General features: G+C 36.3%; 1 protein-coding gene across 6 annotated transcripts in view; it reads left to right on the plus strand.

The window, feature by feature from the left end:
* Positions 1-24,977, plus strand: part of PRKCQ (protein kinase C theta) — a 173,815-nt gene that overhangs the window by 85,615 nt on the left and 63,223 nt on the right. For all 6 annotated transcript variants that reach the window (XM_032881635.1, XM_032881637.1, XM_032881636.1 and 3 more), the window contains one exon: positions 3,729-3,902. In XM_032881635.1, the coding sequence (XP_032737526.1) occupies positions 3,729-3,902 (174 nt within the window). The remainder of the gene's footprint in view (positions 1-3,728; positions 3,903-24,977) is intronic.

A 24,977-nucleotide genomic window follows, 5' to 3' on the forward strand; every position in this document is an offset into this window, starting at 1 on the left:
AATTCTACAGACCAACTTAGAGAAATTGAAAAGCAAAGCTCCTAAACTTGTGGGACCAGAAATGGTCATGGGGTTGGAGAGGACATTCCTGTGCATTTTTTTGCCAGGATAGAGAGGGGTCTGAGTAAAAAGGAAACCCAGGAACTCTAGGAAGTAGTGGCCTCTGCTTCCTGGGAATCATTGTTCCCAAGCCATTTTGTTTCAAAGATGTACATCCCACACAATTATGAGTTTGATATATTTGGACAACAAGGAAATGAAAAGCTGCCTCAGCCAGTTTCTATTTCTTACAGGTTTTTTGGTTTTCGTTTCTCTTTGGCTCTTTTCTCGAACTTGGCAGTGTTGTTTTACTTTGAATGCAATTTTTTTTTTCTTCTATCAAATGTTCTGTCTTGTATTAGTTTGCTAGGACAAATGTAACAAAGTATCACAGACTGAGGGACTCAAACAACAGAAATTTATTTTCTTATCATTCTGGAGGTTGGAAGTCTAAGACCTACGTGTTCATAGAGTTGTTTCTTCTTTCTTTGGCTTGTGTATGACCATCTTCTCCCTGTGTCTTCACATCATTCCTCTGTGAATCTGTGTCCTAATCTCCTCTTCTTATAAGGACACTAATCATGCTGGATGAAAGCCCACCCTAATGAACTTATTTTAACTTGATTACCTCTGTAAAGACCCTGCCTCCAAATACAGTCACATTGTGAGGAACAGGGGTTTAGGACTTCAGCATGTAAATATTTCAGAGGGGACACAATTCAGTTCATAACAAAGCTGTAGCTTGAGAGTCATGAGAGAAGTTTCATGGGGAAAGTCCCTCCTCTAAATCCTTCCTGCCACACACTCGAGTTATGGGCTGTCTCTGTCAGTCACAAAGGACAAATGGAAAAGGAGGAAGATGACACAATTTACGATCAACTATCAGTGATGGAAAAAAAAAAACTTCAAGCTAGTGAATGTAAAGAGGGATGACATGGGACATGAGCCTTGAGATTATTCTAGATATTAAGGCAATCTATTATATTAATGACACTCTCAGTTTTATTCTTGGATGAAACTCCTAGGAAAATTTTAGCCAGAGACTACTTCTATGAATTTGTACATCCAAAGCCAGCATTATGCTCCACACCTGCTCACCAGACTTTGGCTGGGAAACTCACCCAGTTTATTTAATAATAAACTAGAACGCAACTGAGCATCACCACAGCTGAATCACATTATCCTCCAACTGGGTTTGGATTTAAACACCACTGCAATGCTTTTGGCAAAATCTGTTCTGCCCTGCAAACTAGCTGATCTCCATTAATTCTTTTAGTTCATTTCCACAATAATATGAAACACAGCAGGCTCATTTGGTGTTAATCTGTGTAATAGGCAATTTTATAGCTAGTCTTCATTATAATTTAGCATCAATTAATGTGCAATTATAACCTGTTACCAAAAATTGAAAGCCCATTATAGAGATGGAAATTGCCTTTTCAGCTTCTTAGTTTATGGCTGGTTTGGGGATGTTTTATTGAAAGAAACAATTACCAAAAGAGCACTTTTAATTGTTAATGGAATGTTTATGTTTCTCTGTTCCCACGTGGGTTTCTATATTTGAACAAGGTTAATAAGAAAGACATTAGGTTAAACCTACAAGTCTTTATAAAATATCCCAAGGGACAACTGAGACACTCAGGTATCCTCTGTTTTATGTCCAAAGCAATATGCCCCTTGCCATCAGGACCCTGAATCCCTACAGACTGAGAAGACTGAAACGTGGGACCCAAAGAAAGGAGGACAAAACACCAAAGCAAAATGGGACAGTCATATTTCCCTTTCTTACAACCCTGAGAATACTCTAAAACTTGTTTTCCTTCTTTCTTTTGGCTCTAGATAGGAAGTATGGTTTCTCAGCAAAATGGTAGCCTCGGTATAGTCTTATTCTCAATTTACTTTGAGGTCCAGAAAAAAAAATTGGGGTTTTTTTTGTTTTTTGTTTTTTGTTTTTTGTTTTCTGGGAATATGCACATTATCCATTTGCCTGCAATATTATCTAAGTTCTATGCCCTCTATCAAGCCAGCTACCCCAAAGCTATGTATGTGCACCATATTATTTTAAATATAGACACATACATTTTCAGTACTGGTTTGGTGTCATTGACTTTGACATTCCCTAAAAGTCAAGAAACAAATGACAAGTATTCTTAATAACTGTCATTTCAAGAGCATTTTATAGTTTCCAAATCACTTTCCCATGTGGTAGTCATTTGATTTTCACAATGGTCCTGCAAGTTGGAGAATGTCATGACAATTATCTCTTTTACACATTTAGGAAACCGAAGCCCAGAGAGGTTAATTGGTTTGCCCACATTCCCCCAGCTAGTAAATGTCTATGAAAAGAGACCCAAGCTGGAGTTTTCTGTTTCCAAATGCCATGTCCTCACAACTGTCCGTCATCTGTTGCTGCATCATTTGCAAAAGCAAAAGTTGTAGAAACTCTCCATTATATGCCATCTGGTGTCCTTTCATATAAGATTCATGAAATCAAGTAAAAAAGTAAATTTGGAATTGTGTTTTTTCCACTGAGTAGCTCCATGAATTTGACCGAGTGAAGTTACTCTCTAAACCCAGTGTTTTGTTTTGTTCTTTTTTATTACTATCTATCTTGTGGAGAATCCTGAGCTAAGAATTAGATAAGAAGCAGAGTATGTGACACACAGTAGGACCTACACATGGCATTAGTGCCTATGCTATCAGATGAAATGGTGTGCACTCTTTTAAGCATCAGGAAAATTCTATTCCCCTGTATTCTTTTTTTCACCTTGAAAAACTGGGTAAAACTTAGAGCTAAGTTTTATGCTCATTTGCATTGATGTTTCAAGTGTAATCAAATCCTCCTCTCTGCTACTTGCTCTTGCTTCCTTCAGTATGCACTTAGTTTCTGGGAATTTATATTATGAATTTACTCAGGTCCCTGGGCAGACAGATCATACTTTTTTTTTTAAAGATTTTATTTATTTATTTGACAGAGATCACAGGTAGGCAGAGAGGCAGGCAGAGAGGAAGGGAGGCAGGCTCCCAGCTGAGCAGAGAGCCCAATGTTGGGCTCAATCCCAAGACCCTGGGATCATGACCTGAGCCTAAAGCAGAGGCTTAACCCACTGAGCCACCCAGGCACCCCAGATCATACTTTTTTTTTTTAATTTCTTTTCAGCGTAACAGTATTCATTGTTTTTGCACCACACCCAGTGCTCCATGCAATCCGTGCCCTCTCTGATACCCACGACCTGATTCCCCCAACCTCCCACCCCCCGCCCCTTCAAAACCCTCAGATTGTTTTTCAGAGTCCATAGTCTCTCATGGTTCACCTCCCCTTCCAATTTCCCTCAACTCCCTTCTCCTCTCCATCTCCCCTTGTCCTCCATGCTATTTGTTATGCTCCACAAATAAGTGAAACCATATGATAATTTTTTAAACAAAATTTTTCCGGGACTGACAATAACTCATCCAATTGTACATTAGTTTTGTGGAACCCTTTGAAAGGTACAAAGCAAGTGTGAAACTACTAGGTAATATTCTAAAATCAGTGAAATGCTCTATTTTGTATCTGTAAAGGGGATAGAGGAGGATTAGAGAAGAAATTCTCTTCTCAGCCAACACAGATCTCTCTCAGGACTTTGCCCTTTTTTAGTGAGTATGAGATCAAATTCTAAAATAAAGTTACTTCTTACCTTTCCTTCTAGGTCTTCCTAGCAGAGTTCAAGAAAACCAATCAGTTTTTTGCAATAAAAGCCTTAAAGAAAGACGTGGTTTTGATGGATGATGATGTTGAGTGCACAATGGTAGAGAAGAGAGTTCTCTCCTTGGCCTGGGAGCATCCGTTCTTAACGCACATGTTCTGTACATTCCAGACCAAGGTAAGGCTTGGACAACCCTTCGTCCACCTCTCACCCAGCAAATGTGGAGATTAAGCAGGGTGCCCCTATGGCTTCCTTATTAGGAGACACGGGGAATTGTCTCCATATTTTTCTTTATCTTTCAGTTCACCTTCCATTCGTCCAAATGAGTTTCTTCTCCAAACACCGCTGATATATTATTTCTAATTTTTAACATAGTTGGGTGGGAAAGGGCTTTAATTCTGGGTTTGTCTATTTGATTGTGTTTTAGAATTTTATTTTATTTATATAACAAGAATTCTAATCAGCCTGTGACTTGCTTGCTGAAGCAGAGCTTTGTGAGGGCCAAAGATGTGATACTTGTTTGTTCATCTACTGTATATGTTTTTGAAGAGACAAAAGTTGGACAGTAGATCAAAATGTGTGTGCACTGTCATATTCCCTCGTGTGGCCAGCAGAGACGCAGGCTTACAGTGGGCCTGAGCAGTGAGGTAAAAGGGTGAATTCTGTCAAAAGGTTCTCTTCTTCTGGGATGATTCTCTTCCTGATCTCCTTATTCCTTAAAAAAAAAAAATGTTCTAATTGCCTGTTTTTCACGATGTCCTGACTTAGTCAGATCTTGCATGTCAAACAGAATAACCAACTAAATACCACAGGTGAGTGTAAAAAGCAGCAATTGAAATGCATGATGATTTGCTGTGGGAAAATTTTGGAAGTTGCCTTTCTGAGGGAATGACCGCTACTTTGCACACTAGTGAAAGATATTAGATAACATAAATGAGCTGTTCACTTTTCTGGGGGGTATTGTTGTTTATAGGCAAAGTTATTCATTGGCTTTCTACCTCCAAAGAACCCAGCTGTTGGAATGCCAGGTTACTCAGGAGATTCTGAAGAATAGTTATTTGCCTGTTACTTATTATTATTTTTGTTGAAGTGTAATTGACATACAATATTCTATTAGTTCCAAGTGTACATCATAGTGATGCAGTATTTTTATACAATACAAAATGGTCCTCCTGAAACGTGTAGTTACCATCCACCACCATGAAGAGTTACTACAATATTAACTGTATTTTCTATGCTAAATATTATATCCTGTGACTGACTTATCTTATAACTGAAACTTTGTATCTCTTAATACCCATCACCTATTTCAATCACCCCTCGAACCCCTCCTCACTCAGGGGACTCACAGTTTATTTCCTGTATCCGTATGTCAGTTTCTGGTTTGTTTGTTTTATTAGATTCTACATATAAGTGAGATCACACAGTGTCTTTCTGCATCTGACTTATTTCACTTAGCATAATACCCTCTAGTTTCATCCATGTTGTCACAGATGGTTTCATACAACTTTCAGAATTCTTTGTCCTAGTTCTGTGAAAAATACCATTGGTATTTTGATTGGGATTGTATTGATTCTGTAGATACCTTTAGGTAGTACAGACATTTTAATAATATTAATTCTTCCAATCCATGAACATGATATATCTTCAATTTCTGTTGTCTTCAGTTTCTTTCACCAGTGTCTTACAGTCTCCAGAGTACAGGTATTTCACCTTCTTGATAAAATTTATTTGTAGGTACTTTATTCTTTTTGATGCATTGTAAGTGGGATTGCTTTCTTAATTTCTCTTTCTGATAGTTCATTTTTAGTGTATGGTAACCAATGCAACCACTTTCTGTATGTTAATTTTGTATCTTGTAAGGATGCCTTTTACTTCTCTTTTTTTCTTTCCTTATTGCTCTGGCCAAGGGTTCCAATACTATGATGACTAAAAGAAGTGAAAATGGGCATCCTTGTCTTCTTCCTGATTTTAGAGGAAAAGCTTAGAGCTTTTTACTATTGAATATGATAGTAGCTGTGGGTTGGTCAGATACGGTCTCTATTATGTTGAGGTACATTACTTTTATACCCAGTCTGTTGATCATTTTTATCCTAAATGGATGTTGAGTTTTGTCAAATACTTTTTCTGTATCTATTAAGATATCATGATTCTTATCCTTTGTTCTGTTAATGTGGTGTATCACATTGATTTATGGATGCTGAACTATTGTTACCTCCCTGTAATAAATCCCAGTTGAGAGTGGTGAATGATCTTTTTAACGTTTTATTGAATTCAGTTTGCTAAAATCTTGTTGAAGATTTTAATCTATATTCATCAGGGATATTAGTCTGTAATTTTCTTTTTTGTGTGTGGTGACTTTGGTTTGGTTTCAGGGTAATGCTGACCTTGTAAAATGAAGTATTCTTTCCTTTTCATTTCTTCTTTGAATGATTTGAGAAGGATAGGTACTAGCTCTTCTTTAATGTTTGGTAGAATTCACCAGTGAAGCCATCTGATCCTATACTAGTTATTTTGGAAGAGTTTTTAAATTACTGGTTCATCATTAAAATTGGTCTATTTAGATTTTCTGTATCTTCATGAATCAGCCTCAGAATGCTGTATGTTTCTAGGAATTTATCCAACTCCTCTAGGTTTTTCAGTTTGTTGGTGTATAATTCCTCATAGTGCATTCCTATGATCCTTTGTGTTTTTGTGGTCAGTTCGTAACTTCTCTCATTTCTGACTTTATTTTGGCCCCTCTCTTTTTTTCCTAATGAATCTGGCCAGAGATTTATCAATTTTATCTTTTCAAAGACCATATTTTGATTTCTTTAATCTTTTTTTTTAAAGGATTGATAGATTAATTGGTTGATTGAGAGACAGAGCATGAGAGAGGAGAGTAGGAGAGGGAGAGAGAAAAGTAGGCCCCCTGGGAGCCTGATACAAGGCTTGGTCCCAGGATCCTGGAATCATGACCTGAGCCAAAGGCAGATGCTTAACCAACTGAGCCACCTAGGTGCCCCAGTATCTTTAATCTTTCCTATAGTTGTTTTTTTTTTTTTTTAAGCCTGTCTTCCACTTATTTCCATTATGATCTTTGTCATTTACTTCCTTCTACTAACTTTCAATTTTGCTTTTTTCTAGTTCCTTTATTTGTGAAGTTAAATTGTTTATATCAGAATTTTTCTTGTTTCTTAAGGTCGACCTGTATTGCTATAAACTTTTAGAACTTCTTCGGGGAAAGTCACATAAATTTTGGAAAGTTAAGTCTTCGTTTTCATTTGTTTCTAGGTATTTTTAGATTTCCTCTTTTATTTCTTTGTTGCTCCATTGGTTGTTTAGTAGCATGTTGTTTAGTCTCCATGTTTTGTGTGTCTCCCACTTTTCTTCTGTAATTGCTTTCTAGTTCCATACTGCTATGGTGGAAAAGATACTTGATATAATTTCATTGCTCTTGAATTTGTTGAGACTTCTTTTGTGACCTATCATATGATTTATCCTATAGAATTTTCCAAGTGCACTTGAAGGGAATGTGTATTCTGTTGTTTGGGATTAAATTTTCTGAACTATCAATTAAGTCAATCTGGTCTAATGTGTCATTTAATGTCAGTGTTTTCTTACTGCTTTTCTGTCTGAATGATGTCGCCATTGAGATAGGTGGTGTATTAAAGTCCCCTACTCTTACTGTATTGTTTCAATTGTATTGCTATCAATTTCTCCCTTCTGTTTGTTAATATTTGCTTATATGTAGATGCTTCTATGTTAGATGCATAAATATTTATGAATGTTATATCTTCTTCTTGGACTGATCCCTTGGTTATTATTTAATGCTTTCTGTGTGTATGCGTGTGCTTTCTAACAATCTTTGTTTAATGTCTGTTTTGTCTGATAGAAGTATTGCTCCCTCCCTTCACTTTCAGTCTGCATGTCTTTAGATCTGAAGTGAGTTTCTTGTAGGCAGCACATCAGTGGGTCTTATTTTTCTATCCATTCAGCTATCCTATGTCCATTGATTGGAGCATTTAGTCTATTTACATTTAAATTAATTATTGATAGGTATGTACTTCTATCTTGTTGACTGGTTTTCTGGTTGCTTTTGCAGTTCTTTTTTCTCTCTTCTTTTGGTATCTTCCCTTGTGGTTTGATGGGTTTTCTTTAGCGTTATATATGGGTTCCTTTCTCTTTACTTTGTGCATATCTATTGTAGGTTTTGGTTTCTCAGTACCATGATATGTGTGTGTGTGTATACACTACCAGCATATATATATATATATATATATTTTATATATATATATATATATATATTTTATATTTATATTTATATATTTGTGTGTGTCCATGTACTTAAAGTTGATAGTTGCTTAAATTTATACACATTCTGAAAATACATACTCCATCTTGTGTTTTCGATGTCATATTTTATATCTTTATTTTGTGTATCCCTTAACTACTTATTGTAGTTATAATTGACTTTACTATCTTGCCTGATCAACTTTCATACTAGCTTTTTAAATGGCTGATCCACTGCCTTTACTATAAAACTACCTTTGCCAGGGAGATTTATTCTTAAATATATTTTCTTTTTTTAATTTTTAAAAATTTTCAATTGAAGTGTATTTGACATACAGTATTATATTAGATTCAAGTGTACAACATAGTAATTTGGCAACTATACACATTATGAAATGTTCAGAATGATAAGTGTAGTTAGCATCTGTCACTACACAAAAGTATTATAATATTAACCGTATTCCCTACACTGAACTTTTCATCCCTGTGACTTATTTTATAACTGAAAATTTGTACTTCTTAATCTCTTTCACTTATTTTGCCCATCTGTACAGCTCCTCACCTTAGGCAAGTACCAATTTGTTCTCTGTGTTTATGAGTCCTTTTCTGTTGCTTTTAGTTTATACATTTGTTTTCTTTTTAGTATTCCACATATAAGTGAAATCATATAGTATTTGTCTTTCTCTGTCTTCTTTCACTTAACCTAACACCTTCTAGGTCCATCTGTGTTGTTGCAAATGACAAGATCTAATTCTTTATTTGGCTGATATTTAATTTTACACACACACAGCCTGCTTCTTTGGCATTTATCTATTGACAGACACGTAGGTGGCTTCCACATCTTTGCTATTATAAATAATATTGCATTGAATATGGGGGCACTTACATCACTTTGAATTAGTGTTTTCTTTTTCTTTAGGTAAATACCCAGAAGTAGAATTCCTAGATCATAATGGCACTTATAATTTTAATTTTTATATCCTTTATTTTTAATGACTATACCAATTTATGTTCCCACCAACAGTGCATGAGGGTTCCCTTTTCTCTACACCCTTGACAATGCTTGTTCTTTCTTTCTTTAAATTTGAGCCTTGCTGACACACAAGGTTACATTAGTTTCAGTTGTTATTTCACGTCTTTTTCACACCAGCAATTCTAACCGGTGTGTGGTGGTATCTCATTGTGGTTTTGATTTGCATTTCCCTGAGAGTTAGCAGTGCTGGGTGTATTCTCATGTGTCTGTTGGCCATCTGTATGTCTTCCTTGGAAAAATGTTTGTTCAAGTGCTCTGCCCATTTTTTAACCAGATTGTTCTGTTGCTGTTGTTGTTTTGGGGTTGAGTTCTTTCTGTATTTTGGATAATAAGCTCTTAGTGGATAATCATTTGAAATAACTTCTTCCATTCAGTAGGTTGCCTTTTTGTCTTGCTGATGGTTTCTTTCACTGTGCAAAAATTTCAAAATATGATGTGGTCCAAATATTTACTTTTGCTTATGTTTCCTTTGCCTAAGAAAACAGACCCAGAAAAAATATAGCTAAGGCTGCTCTCTAAGATTTTACTGCTTATGTTTCTTCTGTAGGACTTCTTTGGCTTTGGGTTTCATGGTAAGATTTTAATCTACTTAAAATTTTTATGTGTGTATGGTATAATAAAGTGGTCTAGTTTATTTTTTTCTTCCTTTTTTTTCTGGCACATAATCATCCAGTTTTATTGAAGACAGTTTATTTTACCCTTTGTATACTCATGCCACCTTTGTCACAGATAATTGACAATATAAGCATGAGTTTATTTCTAGTCTCTATTCTGTTCCACTGATATATGTGTCCAATTTTGCACTGTACCATAATGTTTTGATTATTTTAGCTTTGTAGTATAGTTTGAAATCTAGGATTGTGTTCCTCTTAGCTTTATTCCGCTTTCTCAAGATTGCATTGGCTATTTGAGGACTGTTGTGGTGCCATATAAATTTAGAATTATTTGTTGTAGTTCTGTGAAAACTATTTATATTTTCATAGGGATTACATAAGGATTACATAGTAGATTGATTTGGGTAGTACAGACATTCAGTCAATATTAATTCTTCCAATCCATGAACATGGAATATCTGTCCATTTATGTCATCTTCAGTTTCTTTCATCAGTGTCTTATAGGTTTTCAGAATACAGATTTTTCTCCTCTTTGGTTAAATTTATTCCTAAATATTTTAAGCTTTTTGATGTAATTATAAATGAGATTGGTTTCTTAATTTTTTATGTTAATTTATTGTTAGTGTACGAAAATACAACTGATTTCTGTATATTAATTTTGTATTTGGTAACTCCACTGAATTCATTTATCCTATAGTTTTTTAGTGGAGTAATCACAGTTTTATATATATAGTATCATATATCTTCAAATACAGTTTTATTTATTCCTTACAAATTTGGATGGCTTTTCCTTTTTTTAATCTGTTTGCTATTGCTAGGATTTCCACTGTGTTGAATAAAAATGGAAAAAATGGATATCTTTGTCTTGTGCCTGGTCTTGCTTTAATCCTGATCACCACTGAATGGTGATGTTAGCTGTGTATCTGTCACAAATGGTTTTTATTATGTTGAGGTATGTTCCCTTTAAGTCCATTTTGTTGTGTTTTTATCATAAACAGATGTTAAATTTTGTCACATTCTTTTTCTGCATCTGTTGAGATGATCATATGACTTTTATCCTTGATTTTATTATTGTGATGTACCACATTGATTGATTTGCTAGTGTCAAACTGTGTTGAGCCTCTGGAATAGATCCCACTTGATCTTGCTGAATAACCCTTTTATATATTGTTAAATTTGGTCTGTTAATATTTTATTGAAGATTTATGCATCTGTGCTCATCAGAGATATTGGCCTACATTTGTCTACAATTTCCTTTTGCAGTTTCTTTGTCTGGTTTTTGTGTAAGAGTAATGCTGGCCTTGAAGAATAAATTTGGAAGCATTCCTCCCTCTTCTGTTTTTTGGAATATTTTTAGAAAGATAGATATTAATTCTTTAAATATTTGGCAGAACTCACCAGTGAAGCCATCTGTCTGGTCCTGGACTTTTGTTTGTTGCAAGTTTTTTGGTTTTTTTTTGAATTACTGATTCAGTTTCATTACTAGTAATTTGTTCAGATGTTGTATATCTTCATGATTCAGCTTTATAGAATTGTGTATTTCTAGGAATTTTATCCATTTCTTTTAGGTCATCCAATTTGTTGGCATATAATTTTGTGTAGTAACTCATAATACTATCAATTTCTGTGGTGTTAGTTATACTTCTCTTTCATTTCTGATTTTGAGTTCTTTCTCTTTTTTTCTTGGTAATTGGCTAAAGGTTTATCAATTTTGTTTATTTTTTTCAAAGAACCATCACTTAGTTTCATTAATCTTTTCTATCGTGTTTTTAGTCTCTATTTCATTATTTCATTTATTGCCCATCTGATCTTTATTATTCCCACCTTTCTACTAACTTTTGGCTTTGTTGTTTTCTTTTTCTTACTCCTTTATGTGTAAAATTGTTTATTTGATTGTTTTTGCTGTTTCTTGAGGTATGTCTGTATCACTATAAACGTCCCTCTTACAGCAGCTTTCTCTGTGTTCCAGAGATTTTGAACCATTGTGTATCCATTTTCATTTGTCTCCATGTATTTTTTAATTCCATCTCTGATTTATTCATCTACGCATGGGTTGTTTAATACCATGATGTCTAGTTTCCATGTGTTCATGTTTTTTACAGTTTTTTGCTTTTAATTGATTTTTAGTTTCATACTGTTGTTGTGGTCAGAAGAGATGTTTGATATAGTTTCAGTATTCAAAATTTATTGAGACTTGTTTAATGGCCTTACATGTCATTTATCCTGGACAGTGTTCCATGTGCACTTGAAAAGACTGTGCATTCTACCCTTTTGGATGGACTATTCTATTTATATCTATTAGGTCAGTCTCATCAAGTGTGTTGTTCAAACCCATGGTTTTCTTATTGATATTGTCTGGATGATTTTCCCACTTATATAAGTGAATATTAAAGTCCCTTATTATTATTATTGATTTTCTTTCAATTTTTCCCTTTATGTCTGTTAATATTTATGTGTTTAAGTACTCCTGTGTTGGGTGTATAAATACTTAAAATTGTTATATCCTTTTGCAGATTGAAAGCTTTTATCATTATATAATGTCCTTCTTTGTCTCTAGTTAGTATTTGATTTAAAGTCTATTTTATCTGATCTAAATAACGCTACTCCAGCTTTCTCTTCATTTACATTTGCATAGAATATTTTTTTTTCCATAACTTCAGTTTCAGTCTGTATATGTCTTTCTTTAGGTGGAAGTAATGTTCTTGTAGGCAGCTAACAGATGAGTCTTGGGGGTTTTGTTTTGTTTTAATTCATTCAGTCACCATGTCTTTTGATTGCTACATATAGTCCATTTAAAGTGTTTGTTGATATGTATACTTATCACCATTTTCCTTATTGTTTTCTCTCTCTTTTTTTGTGTGTGGTTCTCTTTCTTCTCTTACCCTAAGCTTTTTATTTGTTGATTTTTCTTTAGTATTATACTCAGATTCCTTTCTGTTTACTTTTTGTGTATCTATTATAGGTTTATCATTTGGGTATATCATGAGGCTTCTATATAACATTCTGCGTTATAACATAGTATAGCAGTCTATATCAAGTTGATCGCGTAACTTCAAACATATTTAAAAGCACTACATTTTTGCTTCCCCCACCATATTTTATGTATATGATGTCACATTTTACATTTTTCATTTTGTGAATTTCTTATTTAATTTCATAGATATAATTAATTTTACTTTTTAACATTCATACTACATTTTGCTTTTACCATTGAAATTTTCCTTTCATAAATTTCTTGCTTCTAGTTTTGGCCTTTAACTTTCTGCTTAATCCACAGCCTTAAACATTTCCTGTAAGGCTGGTTTAGTGGTGGTGAATTCCTCTAAATTTTGTTTGTCTGAAAAACTCTCTCTTCTTCAATTCTGAATTTGCAAAGTAGAGTATTCCTTTTTTTTAATAATAAAAAATCACTTGTTAAATAGGAAGGAATTTGTTAAAAAGGAAATAGATAAACCAGATAAAATATTTAAGTAGAGTATTCCTGATTGTAGGTTTTTTACCTTGAGAACTTTCAATGCATCATGCCACTTTCTTCTGGTCTGCAAAGTTTCTATTGAAAATCAGCTGACAGCCTTATGGGGTTTCTCTTGTATGTAACTGTTTGTTTTTCTCTAGCTTCTTTTAAGATCCTTTATCCTTAATCTTTGAAATTTTTAATTATCAGGTGTCTTGGTGTGATGGTTCTTAGGTTAATCTTTTGGGAGCTTTCTGTGTTTCCTGGACATCTGTTTCCTTTCCCAGATTATGGCACTTTTTAGCTATTATTTCTTCAAATACATTTTCTGCCTCTTTCTCTCATCTCCCTCTGGAACCTTTATAATATGATTGTTAGTACACTTTATATTTTCCCATATGTCCCCACCTAAACTCATTTTTTAAAGTTTTTTTTTTTTTTTTTTGCTCTTCAGCTGGGGTGTTTTCCACTACCCTGTATTCCAGATTGTTGATTTGTTCCTCTATATTATCTAATTAGTGTTGATTCCATCCAATATATTTTTCATTCCAGTTATTCTTAAACTCTGATTGGTTCTTTTTTTTATATTTTCTAATTCTGCTGAAGTTCTGAGTTCATCCCCTCTTCTCTAGTCCAGTGAGCATCTTTGTGATGTTTTTTGACCTCTATCTGAAACATTTATCTCGGTTTCATTCAGTTCTTTTTCTGAGCTTTTGCTTTGTTCTTTCACTTGCAACATATTCTTCTGTCTTCTCATTTTGTCTGACTCTGTAGGTTTGTTTCTATGTATTAGGTGAGTCAAGCATGTCTTCTGATCTTAAAAGTGGTGGTCTTAGGATATAGGTATCCTGTGAAGCCTGGTAGCAAAATTCTTCATTGTTTTCTACAATCAGGGAGAACAGGGTGTCCCCTCTGTTCAGTCCCTCTGGAGGGACTGAATGCACCCTCCTTTTGTGACTGGTCCAAAACTGCTGCTGGCACCCTGGTTGATGGGGTTGATGCTCATCCCAGGTATCAGCAATGACAGGCTATGACTAATGCAAGAACACTGGTAGGTAGAGCTGACTCCTGGCATGGCAAGCTGAGAAACCCAGCTAGAGCTACTGTAGGTGTGCTTACAGATGTGTCTAGCCCTATCATACCTGGTCTACTTCAACTGCTAAGGGTGTACTGGTGGGCAGGGCTCCCCCTGTGCTAGGGCAGTCACCAGTCTCTGCCGGGGCTGTCTGCTAGTGTGGTAGATATAGTCATTTTGGGGGTTATGTCAGTGCTGATCAAGCCTGCCCATCAGGTGTGGTTGGATGGAGGAGCTTCTTTGGAGGGTTGTCTGCTAGGGTGAACAGAACTAGAAAGGTAGATGATAAGTGTCAGAATTGGCTCCTACAAGTGTCTGGTAAGCTAGGCTGAGGAAGTCCAAGAAAAATGGTGCCTGCCAGGACTTCTCCTTCTGGGGAAAGCTCCCACAGATCCCTCACCCTCCAGCACATGTCCTAAAATTAGTCAGTAAATTTCCTTCACCTATAAGGAGGTTTTTAAATTCTGCCTCTGTACTATATCTCAAACCAAGTGCTGTAGCACACTGGCCCTTTGAGGGTGGGCTCTCAGTTTCCTATAGCCCTCCATCTCTCCCAGAGTTAAGCCCCACTTATTTTCAAAGCTCCTGGAGTTAAGCCCTGCAGATTTTCAAAGCCAGACATTATGCGGGTTTGTCTTCTAGGTACAGGTACCCAGGGCTGGTGTGTGCCCAATGTGGGGCTTAATCCCTTCATTCCTCAGAGAGAACCTCAGCACTTGTGATATCCCTCCCACTTGTGGTTTGCCACACTGAGAGTTTAGTTCCTGACCTCATCTCTGCCTCTTCTACCCTTCTCAGTGTGGCTTCCTCTTTATGTCTTTTGCTGTGGAAGATCTGTACTGTTAGACTTCAGGTCTTTCTGAGTGAATTGCATCACTTGAGGTGTTGGGCTCTGCATGTTCATATTGGGTGGAGGGTGGAGGTGAGCTCAGCATTTCTAGTTATCACCTCTTCTCTTCCACTAAAGACAATCCTTTAACACTTCTTGGAAGGCCAGTATAGTGATAAATTCCTTTAGTTTTTCTTGTCTGAGAACTTCTCTCTCTTTCAGTCCGAATGATAATCTTGTTGTGTAGAGTATTCTTAGTTGAACATTTTTTCCTTTTTAGTCCTTTAAATATATCCTGACACTCACTTCTAACCTGCAAAGTTTCTGCTGAAAAAATCAGCATCACCTTGTATACTGAATGTGTCTGGCAGCTTTGGCAGGCCAGCTAAAGCTGGAGCAGGTGCACTCTTGGCGGTCCCAGGGCATGCTAAATTTGGGTCATTTGAGGGAGGGCTGGATCTAGAGCTGGTATGGCCAAGACTGTCCCAAGGCATGCTTCCCTTGGGCTGCCTTGGCAGGACAGCTGGAGCTAAAGTAGTGGGCTGGGTGTACTGGAATGAGCTTTACCACAGCCATCTTGATCAAACATGTGGATTGGGGGCAGGCTGGGGAGTGGTCTTGAGATATACCACACCCAGGCTACCTTGCACAACAGCAGTGTTGTAGCAGGTGCAAGCTGGGGGATCCCAGTGTGAACTGCAGTCACCCTGGAGTGATGGCAGGGGCTTCAGAAAGCAAAGGCTGAGGGCCCTGGGGCATACTTTGCTGGGGCTACCTTGGTGAGATGGCTTGATCTGGGGCAGGTGTGGGCAAGGGTACCTGGGGGCACATGATCTTGGGACCATCTTGGGGGACTGTTGGAGCTGGTGTGGGCAAGGGGCCTAGGGCTCATTGGGGTAGCCCTAATAGGCTGGCTGGAGCATGTGGACCCTTCTCCTGTCTATGCTATCAAGGTAGAGAGTGAACATGAACAATGGCACTTGCTGGCATCTCCAGCCCTAGATAAAGTTCCAGCAGTTTCCCTCCCCTTGGCAGACACTCTAGGGTTTGTAAATGGATTTCTTTCACTTACAGTCTAGTTGCCTTTAAATCAGATATTTTTGCTGTGCCACAGACAAGTGAGTATGCACCAGCCTCTTGGTGATATCCCTATATACTGTAGGTCACTGTATCAGGAGTAGAGTTCCCATCATTACCGCATCTCTATCCTTCCTGCCCTTCTCTGTGTGGTCTCTCTTTTGTTTGTTTAGCAAATCTGTACAGTTAGCCCTCAGTTCTTTTTCTGGAGGGATTGCTTTATATGTAGATATAGATTCATTATGTCAAGGGAAGGTGAGTTCAGGACTTCCTGTGACACCATCTTGAACAGATCCTATCCATTTATTATCTATCAGGGCCACTAGTTTAAATCTTGAAAGGCTTTTAAAGCTTGGTATGAGGGGACTGTGGCACGTGAAGTGTACAAATATGGCAAGGCCATTTAGGAAGCCATGGAGAATGAAAATAGCTGTGGGTTTGTCTCCTCAAGCAGTTTAGTCCCAACTCAACCATTTGTCATCTAGACTCTGAGGCTCCCTTCCTCCCCTGCATGGGGTAGAGTAAGAATGACTGTGTAAAAGGGTTGTGGAGTTATAAACCAGGTACCACATGTGGAATCACAGTGCTTGGGACCTAAATGTGCAAAACAATACTGGTTGAATCTAAACCTGAATCTGAGGGAGGCTCAAAAAAAAATTTTTTTTTTAATTTTTCTCTGTGATACATCAAGATAACTTTGTACATCATTCAGATTATGACATAAATTATTAGTATCAGTCTAGTAGAAATCAGGATTATGAGAAGTTGTCTTAGCAGGAGGGAATGGCTTTTTATTCTTTACTTTTACTAATATTTTTCCATTTTAAAAATATTTATATTTTCTATGTCTCACATGAAAGTCCAGAGGGCTTAAAATTGCATGGTCCCTCCTGGTATCAAATGCAGTCTGAATGCCACCCACCTTCACACTACTGGATTTTACGCCCATATATTCTGTCCATATTTTTCACTGCTTACATTCCCCAAAAATGTAAAAATAGGAAAATCCACAATCAAGTTTTATGTATAAGAAGAATTGTCATAAGTCTTTTTACTGTACTAACAAGTCAATTAAAAATTATTAGAATCAAACTAATTATTCATGGAACCTTGAAAAACATTCATTTCACAGCCTACTTTCAAAGATTACTGTGTAATTCAAATTTTTTATGGTGGACCTACTATTTGTAAGTTCTCTAGCTTTCCCCAAAATAGGCAAGACTCTAAAACTGTATGAGGATTAAATCACAAAGCTATTTCCCTTTCCTACCTAATTCTAGTTAGTAAATAGAAAACAAAGTCCTACCAAATTTGGAAAAATATTCCACTTTCTTTATCTTAATATATCATTAACAATTCTATGCACTATTAATTTTCTTGATAAAATAATTATTTTAAAATTGTATACATTAGAAACTATCTCCAAATATTAAGATTGTCTAAATGTGAAATAATGTGTAAGAATTTGCCATGGGTTGGGGAAGCATGTGAGTGGTACAGTCAGTTAAGCATCTGATTCTTGTTTTCAGCTTAGTTCTTGATCTCAGGGTCATGAGATCTAGCCCTGTGTTGGGCTCCAAGCTCAGCAGAGAGTCAACTTGAGACTCTCTCCCCATCTGCCCTCCTCCCACTCTAAAATAAATAAACCTTCAAAAAGAAAAAAGAAATTTCCACTGGCTGCTGGTAACAGGGACCTGGCTTCAATGAGCTGTAAGTGTTTCTGTCTTCATCTAAAAGGAGTGAGGCATGTGCAGTTCAGAGCATCTGTGATAGTTCCATTGTGTCATCAGAGATCCAGGCACTATCTACTTCCTGTTCTATCATCCTAGGCACTTTGCTTCTATCCGCAAGGGTACTCCTTAGTCCCATATGGTTGCTGGAGCCCAGCCCTCACAACTACAGTCCAGTTAAGAGACTGGAAGAAGAGGGAGAGGATAGAACAATCCCATGCTTGCTCCTTCTTTATTAATTCACTTTTCCATAAGACCATAAGAAAACTATTTACATTTTTCTGACTCTTCTATAGCTGCAAGAAAAGCTATAAACTTGGTCTTTCAGTTAGGCATACTGCTACCAAGAATATTTTTTTCCCTAAGGTAGGCAACAAACCCTCTTTGCCCCCAAAATTTTTTTTAATAGAAAATATTTTAAAATTAGAAAATGTTTTTTTTTTAAATAGAAAAATAGGATAAAAACTACCTTTACTGAAGGTCGGTCTATTCTAGGTAGCTTCCTAAGGACTTTAAATATATTATCTCATTGAATTCCACTAACTCAGGTGAAGTGGATATTGTTACAAACCTCATTTTACTTATCATAAAACTGAGGCTAAAAAAGATGAAGTTTGCCTAAGACCATTCAGCTGGGAACTGGGAACAATGTGCAATCTTACTTTTGTCTCTGTGTCCAGATATCGGCCTCCTGTGTATCATACACTGTAAATGTCTTGGCGACATGTCATCTCTGTAATAACTAAACATATACTTACAGGGAAGAAAAAACACTGAGAAAAATAATATTCCTGTCTAAATTAGCACAAAAAAAAGATCAGTAATTCAATTATCCAAAATTTCTCTGATCTATCTCTAATAACACTATGGAAGAATAAGGGGGGTTAGTTACAAAATTAGTTTGGTAAGGAAAGAAGCATCTAACAATGTGAGAATGGCTTTATTTTCCTTTTTTTTTTTAAAGATGAAATACAGTTGACACACAATGTTACATTAGTTTCCAATGTACAACATACTGATTCAACAAGTCTCTGCATTCTGCTGGGTTTTATATGTCACCCCATATAACATTAACAAAACCACGGACTATATTTCCCAATGCTGACCTTTCATCCTTGTGACTTTTTCTCTCTATAACTGAAAGCCTGTACATCCCACTCCTCTTCACCCATTTTGCCCATCCTTCCCCTCTCTTCTGGTAACCAACAGTTCATTCTCTGGATTTATGAGTCTGGTTCTGCTTTTGTTTGTTTTCTTAGATTCCACACAAAGTGAAATCATATGGTATTTTTCTGACTTATTTCACTTAGCATTACGTTTTTGGGATCCATCCATGCTGTCATGAATGTCAAGATCTCATTCTTTTTTACATCTGAATAATATTCCATTCTGTGTATGTACATGCCACTTCTTTTTTCAAGTTTCTTTTTTTTTATTAATTTCTTTTCAGCGTAACAGAATTCATTGTTTATGCACCACACCCAGTGCTCCATGCCATACGTGCCTTCCATAATACCCACCACCTGGCTCCCCCAACCTCCCACTCCCTGCCCCTTCAAGTTTCTATTTTAATTCCAGTTAATATCACAATATTGTATCAGTTACAGATGTACAATATAGTGATTCAACAATTCCATACATCACTCAGGGCTCATCATGACAAGTGCATTCCTTAATCCCCCTCATCCATTTAACCAACCCCCCACCACCGCCTCTCCTCTGATAACCATCAGTTTGTTCTCTATAGTTAAAAGAGTCTGTTTCTTGGTTTGTCTCTCTCTTGTTTTTTCCCTTTGCTCGTTTGTTTTGTTTCTTAAATTCCATATATGAGTGAAATCCTATGATGTTTGTCTTTCTCTGACTGACTGACTTCACTTAGCATCATACCCCCTAGCTCTATCCATGTCATCGCAAATAGCAAGATCTCTTTCTTAATCTATTCATCAGTCAGTGGACACTGGGTCTACTTCCACGTCTTGACTTTCATGGATAATGCTGTGATAAACATAGGGTGCATGCGTCTCTTTGGATGAGTGTTTTTGTAGTCTTTGGGTAAATACCCAGCAGTGGGATTGCTGGATCATAAGGTTGCTCTATTTAAAACTTTTTGAGGAACCTCCATACTTGTTTTCCACAGTGACCACTCCAATTTACATTTCCACCAACAGTGCCTGAGGGTTCTTTTTATTCCACATCATTGCCAGAACCTGATATTCTCCATCATTTTGACAATAGCCATTCTGATAAGCATAAGGTGATATCTCGCTATGGTTTTGATTTTCATTTTCCTGATGATTAGTGATGTTGAGCATTTATCCGTGTGTAAGTTGGCCACCTTTATGTCTTTTTGGAAAAATGTCTATTCAGCTTCTCTGCCCATTTTTTAATCAGATATCGGGTTTGGGTGTTGAGTTGTAGAAGTTCTTTATATATCTTAGATGTTAACCTCTTATATATCATATCATTTGCCCTATAAACCCACGTTGTTGAGAGTTTTTATCAAGAATAGACAGTTGAGGGGCACCTGGGTGGCTCCGTGGGTTAAGCCGCTGCCTTCGGCTCAGGTCATGATCTCAGGGTCCTGGGATCGAGTCCCGCATCGGGCTCTCTGCTCAGCAGGGAGACTGCTTCCCTCTCTCTCTCTCTCTCTCTCTGTCTGCCTCTCTGCCTACTTGTGATCTGTCCCTGTCAAATAAATAAATAAAATCTTAAAAAAAAAAAGAATAGACGTTGAACTTTGTCAAATTTTTTTTTTAATGTATCCATTGAGATGATCATATGATTTCTGTCCTCTTTAGAGGACATCATGTGCAAAAGGGCTGCCTTTGCATTTTGTTGATGGTTTCCTTCACGGTGAAAAAGCTTTCTTATTTTAGAGTATGCCCAGTTGTTTAATTTTGCATTTGTTTCCCCTGCCTGTGGAGACCTATCCATAAACATGTTTCTAAGACCAATGTCAAAGAAAATATCTCCTATGTTTTAGAGATTGTGATTACAGAACTCACACTGAAGTCTGTAGTCCATTGTGAGTTTACTTTTGAGTGTGGTGTAAGAAAGTGGTCTAGTTTCATTCTTTGCATATAGCCGTCCAGTTTTCCAAGAACCATTTATTGAAGAAACTAATTTTTCCCCGCGGTACATTCTTGCCTCCTTTGTCAGTTTGCTGGGTGTTTTTTTTTTTTTTATTACCGATTTAATTTCCTTGCTGGTAATTGGTCTATTCAAGTTCCCTATTTCTTCCTAATTCAATTTTTTTAAAGATTTAATGAATTTATTTGATAGAGAAAGAGAGAGAGAGAGCTCAAGCAGAGGGAGAGAGAGAGAAGCAGGCTCCCTGCCAAGCAGAGAGCCAGATGCAGGACTCAATCCCAGGACCCTGGGATCATAACCTGAGCTGAAGTCAGATGCTTAACTGACGGCTACCCCGGTGCCCCCTAATTCAATTTTTGAAGATTATATGTTTCTAGGAATTCATCCATTTCTTCTGGGTAGTCCAATTTGGGGCATATAATTTTTCATAATATTCACTTACTGTCTTTTATACTTCTGTGGTGTTGGTTGTTATTTCTTCCCTTTCATTTCTTACTTTATCTAAATACTCTCTCCTTTTTTTTTTTAATCAGTCTGGCTAAATGTTGATCTATTTTGTTGAACTTTTCAAAGAACCAGCTCCTGATATCATTGATCTTTTATCTGCTCTATTGACTTTTTAGTTTAGTTTAGTTTTTTTTTTTTCTGGTCTAACCTTTATTATTCCCTTCCTTCTGCTAGTTTTGGGTTTCATTTATTCTCCTTATAGTTCCTTTAGATGTAAATTTATTTGAGATTTTTCTTGCTTTGTTAAATAAGCCGGTATTACTGTAAACTTCCCTTAGAACAGCTTTTCCTATGTATCAAAAAATTTGGACCGCTGTGTTTTCGTTTTCATTTGTCTCCATGTAGTTTTTTATTTTGCCTTTGATTTCTTAGTTGGCCCATTCATTGTTTTGTGACATGTACTTGTTTGCCTTTCAGGTTTTTTCTTGTGGTTGATTTCTACTTTCGTAGTGGTGTGGTCAGAAAAGATGCATGGCGTGACTTCTCTCTTTTTTAATTTGTTGAGACTTGCCTTTGTGGCCTAATATTTGACATATTCTAGAGGATGTTGTATGTGCAACTGAATAGAATGTGTATTCTGCTGTTTTAGGATGGAATGCTCTGAATATTTGTTAGATCCATGTGGTCCAATGTGTCATTCAAAGTGACTGTTTCCTTATTGATTTTCTGTTTGGATGATGCATCCATTGGTGTAAGTGGGGTTGAAGTCCCCTGCTATTACTATATTACTATCAATTACTTCCTTTGTTTTTATTATAGCTGCTTTGTGTATTTGGGTTCTCTTATGTTGGGTGCATAAACATTTCCAATTATTTTATCTTCTTGTTGGATTATTCTGTTTGATTATGTAGTATCCTTCTTTGTCCCGTGTTACAGCCTTTGTCTTAAAGTCTGTTTTCTCCGCTATAAGTATTGCTATTTCCGTTTGCATGATAAATTGTTTCTCCATCCCTTCCCTTTCAGTCTGCATGTCTTTAGGTCCGAAATGAGTCTCTTCTAGGCAGCATACAGATGGGTCCTGTTTTTTTATCCACCTTATGTCTTTTGATTGGAGCATTTAATCCATTTACATTCAAAGTAATTATTGATATGGGTGTATTTATTGCCATTTTGTTACTTGTTTTGTGGTTGTTTTTGTAGTTCCTCTCTGTTTGTCTCTTGATAGTTTCTCTCATGATTAGTTGGCTTTCTCTAGCGAAATATTCAGGTTTCTTTTTCTTTTTATTTTTTTGCATGTCTGTTACTGTTTTTTGAGTTGCAGTTACCATTTACTTTATATATAACATTTTCAGCATATAGCAATCTATATTAAGCTGATGGTATCTTACCTTTGAACTTATCCTTTTCTCCTCTCCCCTCCACATTTCAGGTATTTGTTATCCTATTATACATCCTTTTATTCTGTGCTTCTCTTAACTGATTTTTACAGATCACTCTCTGGTTTACTCGGATGTGAGTGATATTTAGTTGTTAACATGGGACTTAGGGTCCTCCTACTCTGCCGTCTTCCCAAGTTCCTCCCTCGTCCTGTACTTTTGTTTGTTGGGAGATTTTTGATTACAGATTCAATTTCATACTAGTAATTGTCCTGTTCAGATTTTTTATTTCCTTTTGATTCAGTTTTGGAAGATTACATGTTTCTAAATTTATCCATTTCTCCTACGTAGTCAAATTTCTTGGCATATAATTTTTCATAACAGTCTTTTAAAGATTTTATTTATTTATTTGCCACAGAGTGAGACCACAAGCAGACAGAGAGGCAGGCAGAGAGAGAGGGGGAAGCAGGCTCCCTGCTGAGCAGAGAGCCCGACACAGGGCTGGATCCCAGTTCCCTGGGATCATGACCTGAGCCGAAGGCAGAGGCTTAACCCACTGAGTCACCCAGGCGTCCCTCATAGCAGTCCTATAATCTTTTTTTTTTTAAGTCCTATAATCTTTTATTTCTGTGCTGTCTTGTTTTTTTTTTTTCATTTCTGATTTAATTTACTTGAGTTCTCATTTTTCTTGTAGAATCTAGCTAAAGCTTTATCAATTTTGTTTATCTTTTCAAAGAGCCAGGTTGGTTTCACTGACTTTTTTTCTATTTCTTTGAGTCTCTATTTCTCATCTGATCTTCATTATTTCCTTCTTCTTACTAACTTTGGACTTTGTTCTTCTTTCTCTAGTTTCTGGTATAAGGTTAGATTGAGATTTTTATTTCTTGAGGTAGGCTTGAGTTCTATAAATTTGCCTCTTAGAACTGCTTTTGCTGCGTTCCAAAGATTTTGGCTTATTGTATTTTCATTTGTGTACATGTACTTTTTGATTTCTTCTTTGATTTCTTCATTGACTCATTGTAACATGTTGTTTAGTCTTCGCATATTTGTATTTTTTCCATCTTTTAATTGATTTCTAGTTTCATGCTGCTGTTGTCAGAAAAGATGTGTGATATGATTTTACTATTCTTCAATTTGCTGAAACTAGTTTTGTGTCCTAACATGTGATCTATCTTGGAGAATGTTCCTGTGCATTTGAAAAGAACATGTATTCTGTTTCCAGATAGAGTGTTCTGTATATTCTCTTAAGTCATCTGGCCTGATGTATCATTCAAAGACATTGTTTCCATATTCATTTTCTGCCTGGGTGGCCTATCCACTGATGTAAGTGGGTTGTTAAATTCCCCTACTATTATTTTCATTATTGTCAATTTCTCCCTTTATGCCTGTTAATATGTGCTTTGTGTATTCAGGTGTGCCAGTGTTGTGTGCATGTATATTTACAATTGTTATAGCCTCATGTTGATTTGATCCCTTTATCATTATCTAATACCCTTCTTTGTCTGTTATTACGGTCTTTGTTTTAAAATAAATTTTGTCTGATATAAGTATTGCTTCCTTGCCTTTTAGTTTGCTTCCTGTGCATAGAATATCTTTTTCTATCCTTTCACTTTCATCTGTGTGTGTCTTTATGTCTAATGTGAGTCTGGTGTAGGCAACATATATATGGGTTTGGGTTTTTTATCCGATTTGCCATCCAGAGTTTTTTGGTTAGAGCATTTAGACCATTTAAAGTAATTATTCATAGGTATGTATTTCCCATTTTGTTAATTATTTTCTGGTTTTTTTCTCCTTATCACTCCCTCAATTCTGAATGATAACCTTGCCTGGTAGAATATTCTTGGTAGTATGTTTTTATTTTCAGCAGTTTGAATGTATTATGTCACTCCTTTCTGGTCTGCAGTGTTTCCGTTTTTTGTTTTTTAATTTTGATTGTGTTATGTTAGTCACCATAAAATACATCATTTGTTTTTGATGCCGTGTTTCTGCTGAAAAATCAGCTGGTAGCTTTATGGGATTTCCCATGTATGCAACTATTTGCTTCTCTCTTGCCATTTTTATAATTATCTCTTTATGTTTAACATTTGGCATTTTCATTATTATGTGTTATGGGGTGGACCTCTCTGGCTTCATCGTGATTGGAACTCTCTGTGCTTCCTGAGCCTGGAAGTCTGTTTCCTGTCCATTTATTTCTCTCTCTTTCTCTCTCTTCTCCTTCTAGCACCCTCATAATGTGAATGTTCATCTGAGGTTCA

The sequence above is a fragment of the Lontra canadensis genome, unplaced genomic scaffold (assembly GCF_010015895.1).
Source record: "Lontra canadensis isolate GAN:19392208 unplaced genomic scaffold, GSC_riverotter_1.0 scaffold76, whole genome shotgun sequence".
Taxonomy (NCBI): domain Eukaryota; kingdom Metazoa; phylum Chordata; class Mammalia; order Carnivora; family Mustelidae; genus Lontra; species Lontra canadensis.